This window comes from Sander lucioperca, chromosome 9 (genome assembly GCF_008315115.2).
Source record: "Sander lucioperca isolate FBNREF2018 chromosome 9, SLUC_FBN_1.2, whole genome shotgun sequence".
NCBI lineage: Eukaryota > Metazoa > Chordata > Actinopteri > Perciformes > Percidae > Sander > Sander lucioperca.
Window position 1 is genome coordinate 8,664,239 of NC_050181.1, and position 20,879 is coordinate 8,685,117.

Genomic DNA, 20,879 nt, shown 5'->3' on the forward strand with positions numbered 1-20,879 from the left:
TAAAAATATCTCAATATGCATGTATGGCGTTACAGGCAACGCATGGAGTGTGAATAATGGCATCCACCCTGAACACCACGCTACTGATTATGAACCATGAAGGAGAACGAATGCTTATCGTTGGTCGTAGCCCCGAGAAATGAACATAAAGCTGAACAGCACTGACTTTGCATGACAGAAACTACACTGTGATCATGTCTCACACTAACTTATGTCACTACATTATTATGTTTTTAACATGAGGATACTATTACACAAATCAACAAGCCACTACTTTTTTTTTTACCACATTTAAAAAGACTTTAGTGAGGTTTTCCATGCTTCACATTCTATGTCATGTCATGTGTCAGTTTTCTCAATTGCATGCAGAGTATAAAAACTATAATTATCCCGAGCTTGAAAGTTCAATCAGAGAGTCATGTCTTCTAAGCAGCCTGCGTTTAACCTGCGAAATGCTGAGAATTTACTCGCTCTATTCCTGTAGTAAACACAATAGCCATTGTTGTGTGACTCTGGGTTTTGTAATTGGAGGAAGGGAAGAAAAAACAAAACACATAGCCTGGCCTTGACTTAACATTTCAACTTTGGCAGTCCTTGTTGTGTATTCTGCCAGTCTCCGTAACAAAAACAGAGCCCAGGAAAGAATGAGGTTGGAGTCTAGTCAGGTTTTTTTCCCCTCTTCCCACCACAATAAAACATCCGTTCTTTTCCGGAAAAGTACAAGAGTGATAAGTGCTGAGGTACAAACACTATACAAACTGTTGCTCTGGTGAAGTGGCTGCTTAATAGCTACTGCGCACTATACTGGGATAAAGTATGTATATTCATTCAGGTCCCAGAAGGTGGGAGAGAGTCTGGGCCAGCGACCTTGCTGATTAAAACCATCTAAAACATCCTTCTGGCTCCTTTTAAAAAAACAGCTGATAAAATTCAGGGGGACTTCTAAGAAAGAAACTGTCGAGGCAGACAAATCTTTCCGGTGTGTTATTGTTCTTAGTTGTGGTGGGAGGACTGAGAACAAAAAGGTGACACAAATAACCATTGAAAAAAAAAAAAAAGGCTTTAACAGTGAGATATTGTAGGACATTTCAGAAAAACATGTCAAAACAGAGGTGGGTCTGTTTCAGCGAATTATGCCAACAACTTCTCCATTCTGCTCTCAAGAGGACAAGGTTGCAGTTGCTGTCGCTATTGTTGTGTGTGGTGGTGGGGGTGATGATGTGTTAGACGCAGCTAGAGTACTTTCTCACCATGTAGGAGGGGAAAATGAGGACTCTCTTGTGTTTTCCACAAGGCCACTGCGGGTCATCCAGCAGATTGGGGTCATACTCGCGGAAGTCCCCCAAATCATTCCCTGCCACGAGCACAAACACAACAGAGGTTGAGCCAGAGGTTAACATTTGCACTTGCACTTTTCCAATAAAAATACACTGGATAATGGAGGAAAAAACTGAGGGTGAGAAATACACAACATTCATAATGATTAAGGTAAGTACTTGTTGGCAGGCAACTGACCTGTGTCTATGCTGCTCTGGTTGCTGTTGGCTCGGCCCAAACTGAGGCTTCTATGGCTGGCGTAACGAGACTGAGAGAAGGATGAGGTGGAGTCGATGGTGTTTCTTCGACCACCAAGTGAGTTAGTGGGAAACAGGAACTGGGTGTAAGACACCGTCTGCAGACACAGGTGTAGCTACAATGTTTCACAAAAGCCTAAAAAGGTTTGCACTCCTATAATCTAACAGGGTGAACAGGTATAATATATATTTTTCACAGAAGCATTTTGTCAAAGCAGGAAAATCCCCAGGTGGTACCAATAGCATTTAGGGTGGTCTGTTTCATTAAGTGTCCCAGTATATTATACTATACTATACTAGTAAGCCAGCATGCACAATAACAGGAGCCTGGAACTGACTTGCCTAAATGGAATGTATAATGTGATGTAATGCAATGTAATTACACCTGGGGTTTCGTGCTGTGTCAAAATGCTGCTTTGAAAAAAAGCCTATTGCCTGCTTTAAATATGCTAAAAACTGTGGTGATTTACTACATTTTTTTGTTTTTCATTATGTCTGAACTGGTCTTTTTTTGAATAGTAACAGTAAGTAGAAAGTATGGTATTATATTTATCTTGTTGTCAATAATGATAAGATGATTAAAATCCTCCACACGGCCTATTTCTGCTGGCATCTTACCTTTCCATCAGCTCCTAACTCCACACCCTCCAGCCCAATCACCATCTCCTTGGCACTGACGCCTCCTGATGGGTGCCGCTGACGCCCTCCTACTTCCAGCTTGACATCCCTAATAAGCACAACACCTTTAGAGCTTCCAACATACATAGAAACCTTCCTACAGCTTCTTTTAACTCCAATCCCTTTCCTTAACCTTATCGCTGAGGCCTGTTCTAGCTCACCTCTACATCTCTACGATGGATTGGCCGAATATTTTTCTATTTAATGTCTGCTGCTGAGATCAAACAGTAGACTGGGGCAATCACATGCACAATTTAATTAAAATGGCATTTCAGTGTTGAGAAATATATATGGATAGTGTTGAGAAAAGTATGATTAAAACCACAATATCAATCATAGCAGCAAACTAAACACTAAAATACACCAATTGCGTGTGTGTGTGAGAGAGTGAATGCGTGAGTGCGTGAGTGAGTGAGTGCGTGAGTGAGTGAGTGAGTGAGTGAGTGAGTGAGTGAGTGAGTGAGTGAGTGAGTGAGTGAGTGAGTGCGTGAGTGAGTGAGTGAGTGAGTATGCCCGGCTGTTTGGCAGTGTGGCTACTAAATGGATGGGTGATGGCTATGCGGAAAAAATAGGCGACACGCCAAATCTCTTTATGAGCCGTAGCTGATCCGTGCCTAATTGTCAGGTGTCACCGGTTGTGTTTTATTAATAAATAAATAAATCACACTGCTCAATTTCCTGGGGCCCCAGGCAATCGCCTACCTATCCATATGGTAAAGTCGCCTTAGACTGCACAGTACAATTCCTGCATTTAAATATTTAGCCTACTTAAAGTGAAAAGAGCGGCATTATCAGCACAATGTAGGCTACTTAAATTTAATGAGCGTCTGTTCAAGATGGAGCTTTCAACTTTAATATAATGCTGGATAGTAATGAATAAATAATAATCGTATTTTAATTGTGATATTATGTGAGTAAAATCTGAATCTGCAACATAAGCGGTAACATTTCTGTCAGGTACATTTAGTAGTACAATGTTTTCCTCTAAAGTAGAAGTACAAAGGAAGTCAGTAGTATATGGCTGAGTTGCATATTAAGTGCTATGAGAGCCTTCTGTAAGTTATTTGGGGGAAATGGTTCTGGAGAAAGCTGCAGCAATACAGGAGGCCAAGCAATCGGCCTGTTCCAACAGGCAAATTTTGAACGGGCATATTTTAAACAGGCACTGCAATAATATTGCCAAACTACAGACTGAGATGTTTTTAAGTGCTGAATTGTCTCTTGGACTTGCTTTCCTGTCAAAACAAGACAAGACAAAGATAGCCAAATATCAACCTGTGTTTGTGTAATATTAACTTTAGCCTTATTTTAGCTTTTTTTTTTTTTACATTGAGTCAGCAGACAGCAGACATTAAATCGTAACACTGTCTTGTTTTTCTACTCCTCCCTTATCTTCCCTAGCTCGGTCATGCTTTCTCTTTAAAATGTGCCCAGATAAATAGAAGAAATTACACAGTGGGCCTTTGCATGACTCTCCCAGTGTTTTGGTGACATGTGTGGCCAATCTGTTATAATGAAAACAGTGTTATTTGGAAGACTGGCATGTCAGGACACAATGTTGACAGATGCATCACGGAGCATTGAGATCCCCAGGCAGCAGACGTCTAACAGAAAAGTGAAGATTAAATAAAAAGGGGGAAACAAAGGAGACTGAAAGCTTTCTTGGGAAAGAGCTTTTCTAATAAGCAATCCAGATAAATAAATAGTTGCACTTTAGTCTGCTGAGAGTAAGGAGAAATGAAAGGAAATTATTTAAAAAAAGCTGACATTGCTTAGCAACATGCATGGATAGGAATCACAGGCTTCAAACATCTGTATGTTAGTAGGGTTATAATCTATGCTAAGTGTTCATCATGCCCTGCCAAATGTTTCTAAAGCTAGCATTGAGTGAAAAAAGCATATATATGAACATGACTAAAAGATTCTTGACTCTTGCCAGTTACTTTACTACCAAATACTTAACAGCTCACAAACCGTTTAAAGTTGGCTTGACTGGCTTGTAATAATATTCTTCCGCAGTCTTGCCCAAGCTTCACCCATTACACTAAACTTATGAGCATCAGTAAATTATACTTTATTATCCCTGTGAGAAATGTTATCCTCTGCATTTGAACCATTTAACTTTTTCCACAGTCTTCCACTACACTCCAATGCCAGGAGCATTACCTAACATGCATGTCTTTTAGGGTCAGCGGAACTGTAGTAAATGGGAAAAACCATGCCAACACAGCGAGAGCATGCAAAGTCCACACAGAAAAGCCAGTCGTCCCTAGCGGGGTTTGAATCAGAACCATCTAGACGTCACGAGACATTGACGCCCCATAAACAGATGCCCATTTAAACAGTCTTTTAGTCAGCATAGTTTAATGTTTTCATTCCTTTAGAGAAATAGTTTGACATTTTGGAGAAATATGGCTATTTGCTTTCTTGCCAAAAAGACTGATTCTACTCTTATGTCAGAAAGAAAAATATGAAGCTGGAGCCAGCAGCCTGTTAGCTTAGTTTAGCATGAAGACTCGAAGCAGGTGGAAACAGGGTCTATCTAAACTAAGGTTGCATAAATCTATCTACCAGCAACTCTGCAGCTCACTAACTAACACATTATATCTTGTTTAAACAATGTGTAAAGTGGTTTTGTGGAGTGGAATGTACAGGACTATTTTGTTTAAGTCGGTAGGAGTAACCTTGTCGTCATAGTGAGAGAAGTCACTACGTACGTCCAAGAAATAGTCCCTCACATAGACTGGTATAAGGGTGGTGTCAATGTTTTCATGTAAGTGTATTTCCCAAAATGTCAAACCATTTGTCCTTTGAATTTAATTAGTTACTGTTGTACTGCAGGGAAATTGTTCTCATATTATGTCCCCTTTAGTTTGAAGGATCATACCGGGCTGTTTTTTTTGTTTATGGGGAGGTAATTATAGTGAGAATAAAGACAGAGAGACAGACGAAAGAAACTACATGCAATCAGCAGTTTGGGCACAGTCGTCTAATAAAATGTTGTTTTGCAGTTACAACACTCGACTGAGCCAGCAAAAGTCAGTAAACTGTCAATTAGCAGCAATGAGCAGTCAAATGTGTATATTGGATAGCCCTGGGGGTTTATTAACCCTTGACCTTGCACTGATTGGCTGGCTTTGGAAATTCCACAAACGGATTGAGCTTTCTATGCTCTTCACTAAGCCCCAGTGTGAAGCTTTTCTTTCTGTGCATTGTATTCTCTGGCGTTTATCTCTCCCCCTTTCTCTTTCACTTCCTCCAAAACACACCGTTGTCATGTGACTGGTGGGAGTCAGAACCAAGGCCGTTCCAGAGCTATCCCCATGCAAGCCAGGTGGGTTCCCATTACATAGAGCCTTGCATTGCTTTAAAAAAAAAAAAAAAAAAAAAGGAAACAAGCATCGTCTACAGATAAGCCAGAAAGGTCTTCTGTTCTAGCACCAAGAAATGTAAAATCCTAAAACAAGGCAAACAAAAGTGGTTAATTATAAACTGTCATAACTGTCTGCAGGGCAGGAAGCAGAAACTCCAGTCTGCCAGCATTGTGGATAATTAGACCAGTGGACAACACATGAAAATAATTTAAGAGTTAAAGTTCCAAATCTGAAAAGAACAGGAACCCCAGGAAAGGTGAGTATTAAATACTAAACAGCAAAGCCAGAGACAGTTGCAACAGACAAAAATAGGTTGACTTAAACAAAACGTAAGAGTGGCTAAAAGCCGCCAGAGCCATTATGGGAAAAGCAATACAAGCAACAAGCACTGGGCAACAACATAGTCTAGATATATACAAAATAAAACCTTTGAAGCTCATTTGAGCCCGCTGTTTATTTATTTATCAAACCTTAATGGTAAAAAAAGGAACCACCAAAACCAACCCATAGAAATGTATGCACCAGTCAGAGGAGAGTACATCCACAGAAAAAGAGGGATGAGAAAACAAAGGGAAAGAGGGAGCACAGGCTGGAGGAGGTTACAAAGTTTGGCATGCTGTAGGATACATACCCTGCTTGGCTACAATCTCGATAGGGCAGGACAGAAAATACACTATAGAAGGATCTTCTGCCACTGATAAGGACTATCCTATAAAAACAAAAAATGATAAACAAGCTAATCAATATCTATCTGACAAGATCCACACGTTAAAGTTGGAGAGAGTGTGCAGTAAAAATAAGAATGAAGAGAATGAGCTGAAACTTCAACATGAGTTTGTGTTGTTTTTTCTGTTGTGGTAGCACATGTAGCATGTATACAATGATGTATTTTTGTTATAAGTTAACTTCAATTAACATAATGATATTTTTTTTTATACTAAATTGCCCTGTGTAAACATACATATCCAATCAGATGTGTTGTGACCAGATGTCAACAGCACACAGGGCAGAATGGCTCCGACTTTAGGTAGCACTACAACAACCTCAAAGCCATAGCTGCAACTCACAGATACATTATGAATCTTACTAGTAGGTAAAAATCAACATCAGGACACAAACAACATGGTGAGTCATGACATGTTTCAGCATCAGTTAATCAACAGGCAGTTCTCAATAGTGTGGAAAATCCAGCTAACAGTTGTTCCAACATCAGCTGAGGAAAAACAACTCTCAGGAATCAGGAGACCTAATTTAACAGGAGGAACTTATCAAGATGGTACACTGGTTTACTAAACAAGAGATACTGTACTAACAGTCTACGCTTTCAAAAAAAACAATTCAGCAGAAAGAATATTTTTTTCAGAAAGCACCAGAACTAGACTCCCAGCAGTTAACTGAATTAGATTTAACATCCAAAGAACGTAATATTGATAATGATGGAAATCACCAGAGCAGTAAACACTCTCGGGTCTCCTGGCCTAGATTAAACAACCATCTTTTCTCTGGTTACAATTTGCACACCCAGTCAAACATCAACATTAACACCACTGTGCCAAATGCTTTTTTATATATATATTTAGGGATTAGTGTTCTGCATACATGCTTATGTAAACTGTGACCCAATTATATGTGATTTAGCTTTATTAGTGATTTCATAGTTTGCTTCAAAAAAATGTAAACAGTGATCAAATAAGGTCAAAATTAAATTCTATCAGATTATACTCTGTGTGAATGGACGGGATTCTCAATTGATTACATTTCATTTATAATTCAAAATGACATGCAGTGAATGGGCCAGGCCTGCTTGCCTACGGTGTGGCTTGTAATGTGAGAAACATCCACACTGCAGTTCAATGACTGGGGCAGCCTGCCATTATCCACTGAGGACTTGTATTGACTAATGGATGGCGATGTTTGCCTTCATACCTTCCATTGCGCATATCATGTTGCCTCAAGTTCTTTATGAAGTGGATCTTCTTGAAGCTCTTTGGTCGGGGTGAACCCGATAGGGTTCGGCATCTAAAATGTAAAACAAACACTAAACATCAATACCTCAAAAAACAGAGACTGTCCCAGTCCAAGATACATACAGTGAGTAGAATATCTCAGCTTAGACACAAAATACTTTAGCAGACAATGTGAACGGTATTTCTGTGCAGTTTACTACCTGCGCAGAGGAGCATTCTCCTCAATGTCCTCTAGTGTTTCAAGTGAAGAGCGCTGAGAGATGAGTCTTCGTCTGGAAAGACAAACAGAAGACAGATATACGGAAAGTTTGAAGTTAGATATGAAAAGACATCAACACACCAAACACAGGACCAACTGTACTTATGCAAAACACCTATTAAAAGAATGAACTCTGGCAAAATAATGATAATAATCCTCATTGTGATCTTTCCATTTCCCGAACACATGGACACACAGCCCTGCAATGCAATTTGATTAAAAGACAGAACAATAAATCAAAGTTAATACCCCAGCACAGTAATACCTAAAATTTGCAAGTGGACACTGAAAATCAATCATTTTTCCTGACAAATTGAGGTCAGTCTAGCTTTTACAATAAAACCCAGGTATCAGCATTCACAGACAGTGCAGGGAATTTCAACCCAAATCTCCATTAATCTACTTTTGTGTATCACCAGGTGATAAGTGGGTAAAGCCGCGATCCACCTCACTGTTCTGTACTGTACACAACTACTGAGAAACTGAATAGCGTGGGAGATACCTATCAATCATTTTCCAGTGAAGTTTCAGTACAATACCTTTTTGATAACTTAATAGTTTTAGGAATTGAGGCATATTTAACCCATTTATTTTAAAATTTACTAAAATATGTAAAACTGCTCTATGGATAAGTGTTAAATAAATACTTTTGTCTAAAGAAAAGGTTTTCCAAAGTTTATTTAGACAAAGATCTGATCAAAGAAATTAAACAACCTAAGAATTTGACCATGCATTCAATGCCAACTACTCAATACTCGGTGCTACGGGCACATTTTGGCACATTTCGGTAAGTACTCAAAAAGCATTAAGGTTCCATTCAAAGCCCTGGAACAAAGTATATGTGTGGTCACTGAAGGCCTTGGAACAAAAAGTTGAACAATGGTGTAAAATGAACACCCGCCTTTGTCTGTTCTCTGGATAATTTACAGAGAGAGTCTTGGACGGTCGAGTTATGACCACCATCCATCAACACCACTGTGTGCCTGTGTGGACAAGGATCACTCCTCAATTTTGCGTAGATCACAGAGAATTTTCCAGGATTAGAGCCGTTACGAGGATAACAAGCTGGCTCGGCAAGCACTTTGTGTAACACATTTTGTCCCAGATGGCTTTTATTTCACACTTTAGTTGCACTACTACTCAAGATGTTAATTCTGCTGGATGCCTTTCATATCATCAGCTGCCAGTTTAAGAAATAAACCCACATGTGATAGCTAAGTATGCCTGAGCTGTTCCAAAATTAGGTTGTAATTGCATGTTTAGAACCAGAAATAACATAATCCAACTCATTAGTCAACCTCACAAAGTGGCTCACATTTAAGAGTAGTAGAAATTAACACATTAGTGGTAAAATAACACATTCTCAGATTCATTCAGAGTCGGCAAAGCCAAGTAAGAGTGCAAATAAATGACTGTTCAAACCATGCATCCTGTATATATTCTTGGACTATCCAATTCTTTTTTACAATGTTCTGTAATGCTGTATGTATGTTCCAAGCTGATGACACTCGCCTCTTCACTGAACATTTCAGCCAAAGGGGGAGACAGCGGAGCGTGAAGCAGAATGGCTGGTTAATAAATGACAGAGCATGAGAACAGATTAACAAAAAATGACTGTCCTTGAGGATCTCCCAGGGTTTAAACCAACACAAGCTGAGTGAACAGTGTATTGAGGCGGAGACGGGGCCAAGATAAGTGATTACATGAGGAGCCAGACTGTTGGAGCTGACAAGAAACCTAGAGCCATTATACTGGCTAACCTTCTGCACTGTGTATTATGACCCTAATGATCATAAAGTGGAAGGAAGAACATTAAGCTCTGATAAAGAGCATGAACAGTACATGTTTTAGTCCAAATGAGCAGAACAATGGGCAGCTGACATGGTTGTAATGAAAGGGCCTGACCTCTGCAAGACAGAGGACAAGGCTTCTAGCTTTCTCGTGATGAAGCATCACTTCATTCTTTTCCATTCATTTCCATGGTGTCATGCTTCCATATTTTGATAAGATAATAAGAAAGTGAAAATCACCTCATCTTTGTCTTTAATCCAAAAACAGAATAAAAGTAAGAGTTTCTAGCTAAAGACTCAATTTAAAGCTGTATGAATCAATATTTTTATATGAATTATGGATCAAATGAATAATATGTAATGTGAGAGGTGTCACTCGTACAGTAGTATGGAACCCACTGAGAATTATCCTCCTGCAATTCTGCAACACTGCAATTCTCCTTAGCTTTAGTGCTTTAGATTTTTTCAACTTTTTGTTTTGTTCTCATTGGATGCAGCAGGCAGCCGTTTAGAAAACCTAAAAAGAAACTAAAAGCCCTGATAGACCCACTGTGAGCTACTAGCACAGCCCGAAACAACAGAAACAAAGTTAGCATCTAGCTGGCGAACATAGTGCAGCATTTAGCACCCAAAGAGCCAGATACTTATCTCAGGAATTGGTGGAGACCAAAACCGAGCTAAATGAATGCTAATGTTTCTCTGTGTCTGCTGTATGTGTAAATAGGCAACCGTTTGCTTCATAAGGTGATAATACAGTATGCCAGTGTTGTGTTTACAGCTTGTGATGCTCGCACCAAGTGGTCAGAAAAGTCAATTAATACAGGCTTATAGGTTTGGATTTTTTCTATCCTAATACTGTATATTACCCATACAGTAATATGCACATTGAAAGAGTTATTGTTTGCTGTCATCATTCCTCCTGTCCATACTATTTGTGAAGCGATCACTTCTCTGAGTGAATAGAGAGGGTACCAAATCCACAGATCTTGTTCGGAGCATAAATGCATCGTAAACGCAGTCAATGCTAATGTGAGGCTTTAGCAGTCTGACATAGACAAATCAAGTGGGTATCTTCCAAAGTTACTGTCTTTTTAGAACAATTCCCTCTTTGGGTAATCCCGGACAGCGTTTCCTTGCAGAGCTGCAGTGGAGGGATACTAACACCAAGATGGGATTTTGCACTAAAAAGCTTGCAACTTTGGAAGCTTGATTTCACTGACTTCCGATTGCTGAAGCCTCATAAATTGAGGCTGGATTTTCGAAGGATAGGAGGAATGTACAGAAGTAGATTTGGTCCCAACTCTCACAGTGAAGGCATGATCACTTCCCAGCTACTATAGTATGGGCAGGATAAATGATTACAGCGACCAATAGCTCTGAATGTACATACAGGCATGAGTATTGCATTAAGACTAAAAAAAATCCAAACCTGTCCTTAAACTCTGCAAACACTGTATGTTAGCCATAGACCTCAATTTCTGTGTGACACTGACATTTTTTCCAGTCCAAATCTCAGTGAATTGTTACTGATTTTCGAAAAGCATTCACCAGTTGGCCGAGGGGGCATGTTTCCAGTTCAGGAGGACACAGCTGCAGTGTGAGAACTTTGATCCAGGCACTGCAGATGCACAGCAGCAGCAGGACGTGTTTTTGAATGCAAAATATGTTTACCAGGCTGCTACAAATCCTGGAAACAATAACACTCATTACATTCACTCATCATTAAAACTCATTTACTTCAGACACAACTCCTACCAACTAGGGTTAGATCAGTCTGTTTCTACCCAGTTTGACATTAACAAGGCCTGGTCCGAAGCTTCAAAGAAGCCTAAGTATAAATCAGTGGCAAAGGAGCAACAACAAGCATCCCTTAGTATCTCTCAATCTCTACAAACACAATGTCATCCTCTTGCAATGAAAATGTTTCAAAAAAGCTATTAAAAATCCTCTCCAGCAGTGCCATGCAATGACACCATAAAACTCAAGTGGACTGTTTAGATGTGGAGATTAAACTGTTTCACACGTACACCCTGCTGGCAGCTTGCCACAGAACATAGTTTTTCATTTTGCCAGAGTCGCTGAGTGGAAATAAATGTAATTTTCTGGGCTTCTTCACATAATAAATCCCAGGCAAATGGAAAACGGGGTTATTCTGATTAAAAAAAAAATCTGATTCCAAAACACAAATGGCATGTATCAGTAGATTTTAAAAATCAAAAAAGGAAGTTAAAGAAACAGAAACACACACAATAGTTATATTAGCTTTGCAGGGTGAGATACAGAACAAGTCATAATGTGGAAATTTAACTCTGAGGTTCAACTTGAAACTGCATGAAGAAAAACACATGCTGACCCTTGTTATTTTGTCTTGCATTTAAATCCTATGGGCTTTTTATGAGTGTTTGTTAACAGCTCAGACACTGAGAAGGAAAACGAAGCATTCTTATATAATCCTGTCATTATGCCAACCATGACCTCAGCGAACAACAATCAATCTCATAACCACAAGTATTTGACCCAATCACACAAAACTCCACAGGGCCATTATAATGGCTTGCGCTGCTTGTTTTCCAGCCACAGCCTCTGCTGTCTCATGCTAAAAAAAGATAATACTGTTAAGCACATGATTCTGTACCTAATGGTGATCGGAACATAACTGAAATAGGATGTGAGAAGACCTGGATATGTTTTAGGGATGAAATTAAAGGATGAAATGAAAATAGCTTTACACCTTAGGCAGACAAGGCCAGATGGTAAGAATAGGAATGCTATATTTAAAGCCGCAGCACTTGGAGTGCTGATTCATGATAGATGAAGGCTGAGGAGTGGCAGGAAAGCTGAATATGAAATCATCCATCATTTTCATGCATTAGATTCTGATTAAGATATAGTCTAAAGCAGCCTTAACTTCAGAAAGTCTACTTTGGCAGCACATCAGAGGCTCTGTGACTTCCTGAATGGGAGCAAGACTGAAGGCCAAAAGTCTAAGGGGTGAGTGTGTGTCTCTGATGCCCATGGGAGAGGAAGTGGAGGACAAAAAATACAGAGTGGTGAGCCAGGCTGCTTCTCAGAAAGCCTGGGCATCCTGCCTCTCCCAGCCAGGGACCTCTGGACACGTTTCCACCAGCTGCCCTTAGAAAACAAACCAGGCACTGTGCAGAGCGCTGGTCTGTCTGTGGATCATGACCACACTCCATCAACAGGTTGCTTATTTCTCAACATTAGAATTAATTTTGTGTGGACATCATCCAAACACATTTCAAAAAGGAGGGTACAGTCAGGGTTTAACGACTGAAATACATTGTAATGCAATTCAAAACCACATACATCAAAAGTTGAAGCTCAAGAACAGCAAATAAACGGACTTTCTGGTGAGACTGTTCCTTCAACGGCTGTTTCCAAAGGTCCAGAATGAATTTTCAATCTCGACTTTTACGCAAACATGAACAGGTGGTCCTTAAAGTGCTCAGGAAAATGGAAATTTAAACATTTGTAATTCCATGACAACTGAGCAAACACCATCTGCTGAGCAAGATTCTGTGATATTATCGTTAACTCACAAAAAGCTACTAAATGGACTTGAGACGTGAGATTGTTTTGTCAACTAATATTAACTTTGTTTTGAACTTTCGCTTCAACTCTGTTCAATTTTGAAACTGCAGTTAATGGTGTTGTAATGGATAAGTGTTATCGCAGAAAATACAGAGCACATTTTGAAATAGTCAATGGTGTTATTTGTGTTAAGTGTTATATAACATCTTTAATGCACTTCTTTCACTATCAAAACGATACAGATCCAGACTTTCGGAAGCTGTTTTGCAGTACAATTTCCATGAGGTCAGGAATGGGAACTAAACGCTTATTGAGTGTTTCGCCATAAAGCAGGGCTCCCCGTGAAGTCTGGCAGAGACACCAGAGGGAGGAGAGGATTTGAGTAAGAGAGGGCCTCTGAATGAAAAGCAGAGCAGAGAGGACTTGACGGCAGGTTATGACAGTGAGAGAACCATGAGACGACTGTTACTGACAGCTGTCCTACAGCGAGGTTAGACCGTCCAAACTCTCTTTGTGCCTCCAGTGTGAAAGCAAAGTAGACAGAGAGGGCACATAAAAGAGCAGCAAGCCCTTGTTAGGGCCCGAGCGCTGACAGCGGCGAAGGCCCTACTGAAACTGAAGGAATTATTATTATTACGGCAAATGAATTGCCTTTTTGAGGGGCTTAATATACTCAAAAACTCATCAAAATTGGCGGTCGCATCAAGCCTTGTGAAAATGTATGTATTTTAAGGGTTTCGGGAATAGGCGCACAAAAATGGCTTGCTAGCAACCCCTACAAAATTAAAAAAATTTAGCCCCTGCAGTACGTTTAACGTAGACTAGGGCTGCAGCTATCGATTATTTTAGTAATCGAGTATTCTACCAATTATTCCATCGATTAATCGAGTAATCGGATAATAAATACTTTTGTTTTATTGAAGAGTATAATAAGAGTTTAAAAAAAAATAAGAATAATATACAATAGTTTGGTTTAATTTTCAGAAAAGTAATATTTTTATTGTCTACATTGCTTACAATATGATCTCTCAAAAAAACATAATAAGTAATAATAATAATAATAAATAAATAATAAACATATTAAGTGCATTTAAGTGCCATATTACATTGTTTTTAAAGAACATTTTCTGAAATGCAATAACAACCTCAAACTAAGGCATACATTATACATACATAAACATTACCTTAAATTGTGCAACTTAACTTTCAAAACTACAAGTTTCAAGCTGAGACTGATCTGTTTATAGGCCTATATGTAAATATTAGTTATACCCAACCTATTTTCATTTATATATTTGAGTACAATGCTACACAGCTCTGTTACACTTATGCTAGTAGATCGTTGATCAGCTGTTTCTCCGTGAAGAGAGAGAGTGAGAGAAAATGGTGCGCAACAATCAGCTGTTTTTCTGGCTCTTTAGATTAAATTGTGGTCACCACTACGTATTTTCTTGTCTTTGTTTTTGGTAGTTGTTGTGTTTGGTGTAGTTTCATCGTCCATACGACTCTGATTTACTTTTGTTTGATGATTAAGTTAGACTATGTTTTCTGTTGAGATGCTGAAGCACTGACGTTGTGCTATTATTGTGGTAAGCTAGTTCGATTTTGCAGTACACACACACTGTACAAAGTTTTCATTTTAATTACGTTTGAACTGATTCCAAACTTTGGACACTTTCTGTCGTATTCTCCAGCCTGTCTCTTCTCTTAGCCCCTTACGCTCTTTCTTCATTTTGTAATCAGTCTTCATGGCATGTGTCGCCAGCAGCGTCAGCCCGGTGTGCGACAGTAATAATCCTCCGTGCGGAAACACCGTGAGCGATACAACGTTGGTAACATTAATTAAACGAAGCTTCGAGGCAAATCATTTTGCATCAAGGATTTTTAGTAATCAAATTATTCGAGTTACTCGAGGAATCGTTTCAGCCCTAAAGTAGACTAACGAAAATTGGTACACATATGTATCATGTCAAGAAGTACAAAAAACGTCATTGGAACGATACCCTTACCCCAACAGGAAGTCCGCCATTTTGATTGAAAGTTCAAAATGAGTGCGTTTTTGCCCAATTCCACATGTCGAATTCCTCCTAGAGATTTCAACCTGTTGACTTCAAATTTGGTCTGTACCATCTTAAGACCTTAAAGATGAAAAGTTATTAAAAGAAAAACTTTTCGTCGTTGGGCCTGGCCGTGGCAGGGCGGCCATTTTGTGCGTTTTGCCATCGAAACAGGAAGTGGGTGTAACTCAAGTGTACATTGCTCAATCTGGCCCAAACTTTTCACGATTCATAGACTCCACTTACTCAGGCCACACCCCCTTTCATAACATTTGAACCGTTTAATGTAGACTCTTGTGTGAGGTATCATTGAACTCAGCAAAGAGTTCCTTTTTAATTGGTGACGTGCAAGTAGGTGCGAGGGCCCGTCCAACGCTGCTTGCAGCTTTAATTGTATATGTAGTTGAAAAGGGGTGTAGAGTTACCGGATGTTTACATCACGCTGAGGAGAAGGAGACAGCAGGTGACACTTGACAATGAGAATGAGCACAAGAAAGAAAAAAGAACCACAGAGTTCCCTCTCTGGGGAAACTAGGTTACAGCTCCTGGACCTATGATCATACTGCACATATCTATCCCTATGCAGATTGCAGACCAGTGAGTCCTAAGGCTACAACCACCTGCATGCAGTAAATAAAAAAACAGTTGAATTTTATCTTCCTGTGGTGTATTTTTGTGTCCAGGCAGACTGTGTTGCTGAGAACAAAAAGCACCTTTCCAAACCAGCTGACTGTAAATAATAAAAAAATAAAATAAAAAAAAACAGCAGGGAAAGGTTCAATAATTCAGGGCCCTGGTTTATGTGGTTGTAAGGAAAACAAAGCAATGCATTGGATGTTCAAAACAAAAGCAAATAATTATGTCTAACTCCTTTACTTAATAACTGATTATTAAGTAATTATTATTATTATTAACTAAATGATTGTGACATGCACATAGAACGCTGATAATCTACTAAAATGTAAGAAATGAAACAATGACCTGGCTGCTTAGGCATGGTGGTGAATGTAAACCAACAAAAAGTAACTGCAATAGAGGGTTTGTCAGTGGCGTCTTATTGTAGCTAATAATGGAGGCAACGTGATTTTGAAAACTAATTAAATCTTGACAGCTGTCTGCAGGATTGATAAGTGAGTGTACCAAATATGCATGGGGCTTACTGCTCCTATGTATTTCTCCTATGATTTGTTTTTGGAAGGGGACATGGTTAAGTTTTTGTTTGCTTGCTATGATGCCATCAATGTACAGTCTAATGGCCTGACTTTGCAGATCCTGCAGACAAGCTTGCACCTTTAACATCAGCGTTACACCACTCACACTGTACTGCATGTTCCCAAACACCAGACACCGTTGTTCACACAATTACCTTGATCTCTGCAGTTCTATCGCAGAGTTGGCTATCTGTACGCCCTCCAGGCTGTAGTTCTGGGAGGTTTGCCTGGAGTAAGGGGCAGGTAGGATTCCCTGAGTGTACGTCTGCAGCCTCCCTCTAGTCGATGCTGGGACCGCGGAGAACGGCGAGCTGAACGTCGAGGGCACAAAAGCGTCGCCCTCTGTGTCTGTACCCGCCGGGGCAGCTGCGGGACCCGTCCCGAAACTGGCCCGACTGCTGGAGAGAAGAGCCTGGTTTGCAAAAGCGAGCGCCTTGGCGGCGGTGGTCGCTGCCGCCGCCGCAGCAGCAGCTGCAGCTCCGGCGGCGCCAGCAGCCCCGTACACAGAGCGCTCCGGAGAAACCAGGCTCTGTCTAGTCCTAGCTTCAAGCGAGTCATCCTCTTCGTTTTGGTCGTCTTGCACTGGTCGCCCATCCAGAGAAATGTTGCTGAGAAAAGACAACGCCGCTTGCCTCCTCCTCGGGTCTATGCGTTTCCGTGTTTGCTCGACACTGGAGTGGTTGATCTGTAGCGTGGCTGTGGATGTATTGCTGCTCGTGGCAGCCGCCATGGTCCTCTTCCAGTGATCCTAATCCCCACAGCTGCGATCTTACCTTGCTAACATTAATATTGTGTTAATCGTGCTTGTGTTGGTGAATTGCAGTGGCCTGTCTTTTAAGTACATGCGTTTAACTGGGTGAAAACAGGGGGGTCACGTGTGTGCAGTATTGTGGCAGCACAGGGAAATTTTGGACCAATGGGCTATCAGGAATACATGTGCGTTTTTTCTACCTTTTCCTGACTGTTGGAGCCTCCACTAGCTTCTCTGACAGGGTATGCCACAATTACATAAACTAAGCACGGTATCTTTAAAACAGTTTGATCTGCACAGTACGAGTCTGTAAGCAACATTTACATTTTGTCCATCAATTTGGAAAACACATTCCTACAACAAATGTTTAAACTTCATGGCAAAAAAACTTTTGCAGCTTTTTGCATTACAAATATCATTCAAGCGTGGCGAAAGAGCTGATCGCTGCTTTCTCAGTCCGCACCATAGTAGACGGTCCGCACAAGGAGCAGTTGTGTGCACAATGATCAATGGGCGCTGACAGAATGTGGCCTAGCTCTGTTTGTTTTGAGAAAATATATCATTGTCTGAACTGTACAAGTCAGCATCTCTGCAGCAATTGCGCCATCTGTCTGCTTGACATGCATTGCGTGTGCTGTGTTTTGTTGTTGCTTTTTTGCCATAACCCCAAAAATATGCCACCTTGTGGATTTTCGGTGACAGCCACTGTAGCTTATATGCAGTGGGTTATTTACCTGGGTTATCCGTTTGCTGGGTAGCGTTTTGATGAAGGGCTTAAGAGAGGCAGTGTTGAGGAATAATCAGGCTTTTCCCTTTTAATTGAGGATGTATTAAGGTATAGTACATGCTTATATAGCATTATGTTTCTCAAATTTATTATAACGTGAAATAAAACTTTGATCCCATAAGGGACAGTTTACAGCCTTGTGGGTAATACTGCTCATTCCACAAATGAATTACAACAATGTGTTTGTTATTTGCCCTATTCTGCAAGTGATGTCACTCCCTGCTATGGTTGGATTACAATGCTCTGGGGCTCTGAGAACACAAATTGTTCCTGGGCCCCCATTGACTCCTGCTGACCCCTCTTATGTAGGCCTCCTGTGTTGCCATGTTCCCACCAAATTCAGTGCAAGCAGCAGAATACACATGGCAGCTTCTTCATTAGACCGAAACAACCAGTGCTCCCATGCTGAAGATTCTATTAGTCGTCTGTGTGTCAGTTTGTGTTAATTTGAACAAGTTTATTTAGGATTAGACACCATATAAGCATAATATAAACTAAATTAATATAGTCTTAAAACTATATTTTTTATGGGGCCACAAGACTGCATAAGACATGATACGATCAGTAGGACATCTTTTTGCAATGTTTGTCCAACAATGTGTGATTTAAAATATTCTCATTTTACAAAGAAGCTCTTCTCCCTGCCTCAAAACCAATTGTCTTGTGATAAACTGACATGTTTATAATCACACTCCTCACTTTGACCAACGGAAGTATTATTGGTAGCTACAGGAAGACATTTAACTCAGTAGCTCACAGCCATATTCCACATGTTAGTCAAGTAACATCAGCACAGAATCTGAATCAAACGACTCAAACAATCGACTCTTTATCTAATGCACACTCTGGTAAATCTCCTGTTCTAGTCCCACAAGCAATCCCAGGTAAAGTCAAGCTTTGTCAAATGTCCCAATATTATTTCTGACAATATCAGCAATTATTAGTAAGCTCATCAATACGAAGTATAGTTTATCCAAACCTAAAGGTTGCTATCCTTCAAACCACAAGACAATGAGCCCTGTCCTCATCTGCAGAATAGGTCTTATAAAATACACAAAGTGTGTTAAAATTGTCTACATTAAATGGAATATTTAGAAAATAGATGTCAAATGGTCGCACTTTGTAGAGACTGCCAACAACACAGCACTTCTTTACCACTAGATGTCTCTGTTGGAGCTTACATCTGCACTATGCTGCATGTTTCCTACATTCTGCAGTACACAAAAGAGCACGTAGTGACTGATGTTTATAAAGCCCCAGGGTGGATGCACATCATAATATAACCAACATAAATTCACCATAACATTGGTGATATTTACTCTTTAATGATTGTAGTCAATCATCCTAAGGTTATTGTGATATATACAGACAAAGCAATACTGATGATTGATCTTTAGGGTCATTTTTTTCTTCATTTGTGCTCCAAAAACACTCAAAGAAGTTTTGATTCTTGACTACTTTTTGTACATTAAATGTGTCACCAATATTAAACAACCAGAATGATACACATATAACATTTAGCTTGGGATAACAACACTATATACCCTGCAGATCTATGCTCTGATGCCTTTCTGTAAACAGCCTGGGCAACAATAATGTGTAGGAACTGCAGGTTCTTTGGCCCCAGTTAATCTGAGCGGCCCATCAGTCCCCGTAGCGTCGCAGCAAAGACTCCAGCCCTCGGTGAGAAACTCTGAGCTTCCTGTGTTTGTGTGAAGTTTCCTACTCATGAAGTACTTCAGCACCTCATTGTGAGGCTTCATGCACATGACTCTGCTATTACTTTTACAATGATTAAAGACAGATATGCCAACATGCATCATACATTTCCCCTTACTGTCCTAAGACGTAGAAACACAATACTGGAGTGGGAACACTAGCACTATAAAGTAGTGAAATCATTTTTGCTCTAATAATGAAAGTAGAAGGTTTGAAAGAAAAATGAAATAAAGGTGAGAGGACAGAATGTGGAAGGAAGAGGGCAAAGATCAGAGACAACAATAGGGAAATAAATACTCATCCAGGTATTAAAATCATGGAATTTAGCTCTCACTGGCAGAAACTCCCTGTCAGTGACGTATGATTAGTGATTCTGGTAATCCTACGCCTGGGAAAGGTTTCACCCTTTTGTTTTTTTACACCAATAACATTTTGAGTCATTGCAGGGTAAAGCAATTAAAATGCCTGCCAAGCTATTTCAGGGGTGCTAATGTCACTGCCTGCCTTAGTTGGTCTTGCTGGGGCACACTCTTTACATGCATGTCACACACACACACACACACACACACACACACAAATGCAGGGTCAGAAAAGTATGACAGTATAATTGAGTGCCTTAGCTCTTACTGCACCCAAGCAAGAAAACTATACCATACTAATATACTGCAGTACAGTCCATTATACCTGATCCTCTCTACAATGGGATACTTAAATGGTTTGTTATCGTTTGATTTTTGACACTGAATTCTCCCATATTCCCTAGTGGAGAATCAAATCTATCAACATTAGCAGCCGTGGTCAGATTAGGTGTGTTTTGATGAAGGATTTAGATAAGAGTGAGTGCGTGAGGCCAGCGCTGCGCTCTCACACAGGGACAGCTCGCCTTAATGGGACCGGGGTCTTATCAGTGGAATCAAAAGAGCTCCCTGAAGTTCACCTCAGTTTAATTGCAAGCTTTTCGATGACACTTTTATAACCCATTGATGTACTCAGTGAAAAGGATCATTCACTTTCATGAGAGTGAAAGCCGTGGATGAGAAGTTCAGTGAGAAACAGATGAAGAAAAAGAAAATTGCATTTTTATTCTGTCCAGAGAGTGTTGATGAGTCAACACTTCATCGATTCTCTGAGGACTGTGAGGAAATATTCTGCACTGGTTT

The 20,879-nt window shown here is 40.1% G+C and overlaps 1 protein-coding gene across 3 annotated transcripts in view; it reads right to left on the minus strand.

Annotated features, from left to right (window-relative positions):
• cables1 (Cdk5 and Abl enzyme substrate 1) overlaps positions 1-17,379 on the minus strand; it is a 31,706-nt gene extending 14,327 nt beyond the window's left edge. Inside the window, exons 1-8 of one of the 3 annotated variants that reach the window (XM_031294491.2) lie at positions 16,953-17,378; positions 16,618-16,922; positions 7,794-7,865; positions 7,553-7,645; positions 6,258-6,335; positions 2,193-2,301; positions 1,516-1,672; positions 1,251-1,354 (exon numbers count right to left, since the gene is read on the minus strand). In XM_031294491.2, coding sequence (XP_031150351.1) covers positions 1,251-1,354; positions 1,516-1,672; positions 2,193-2,301; positions 6,258-6,335; positions 7,553-7,645; positions 7,794-7,865; positions 16,618-16,922; positions 16,953-17,192 — 1,158 coding nt within the window. In that variant the 5' untranslated portion in view covers positions 17,193-17,378. Of the gene's footprint in view, positions 1-1,250; positions 1,355-1,515; positions 1,673-2,192; positions 2,302-6,257; positions 6,336-7,552; positions 7,646-7,793; positions 7,866-16,617 lie in introns of all 3 variants that reach the window. The other 2 variants (XM_031294490.2, XM_031294492.2) reach the window with 2 other exon arrangements.
• Between the last annotated feature and the right edge of the window lie 3,500 nt (positions 17,380-20,879).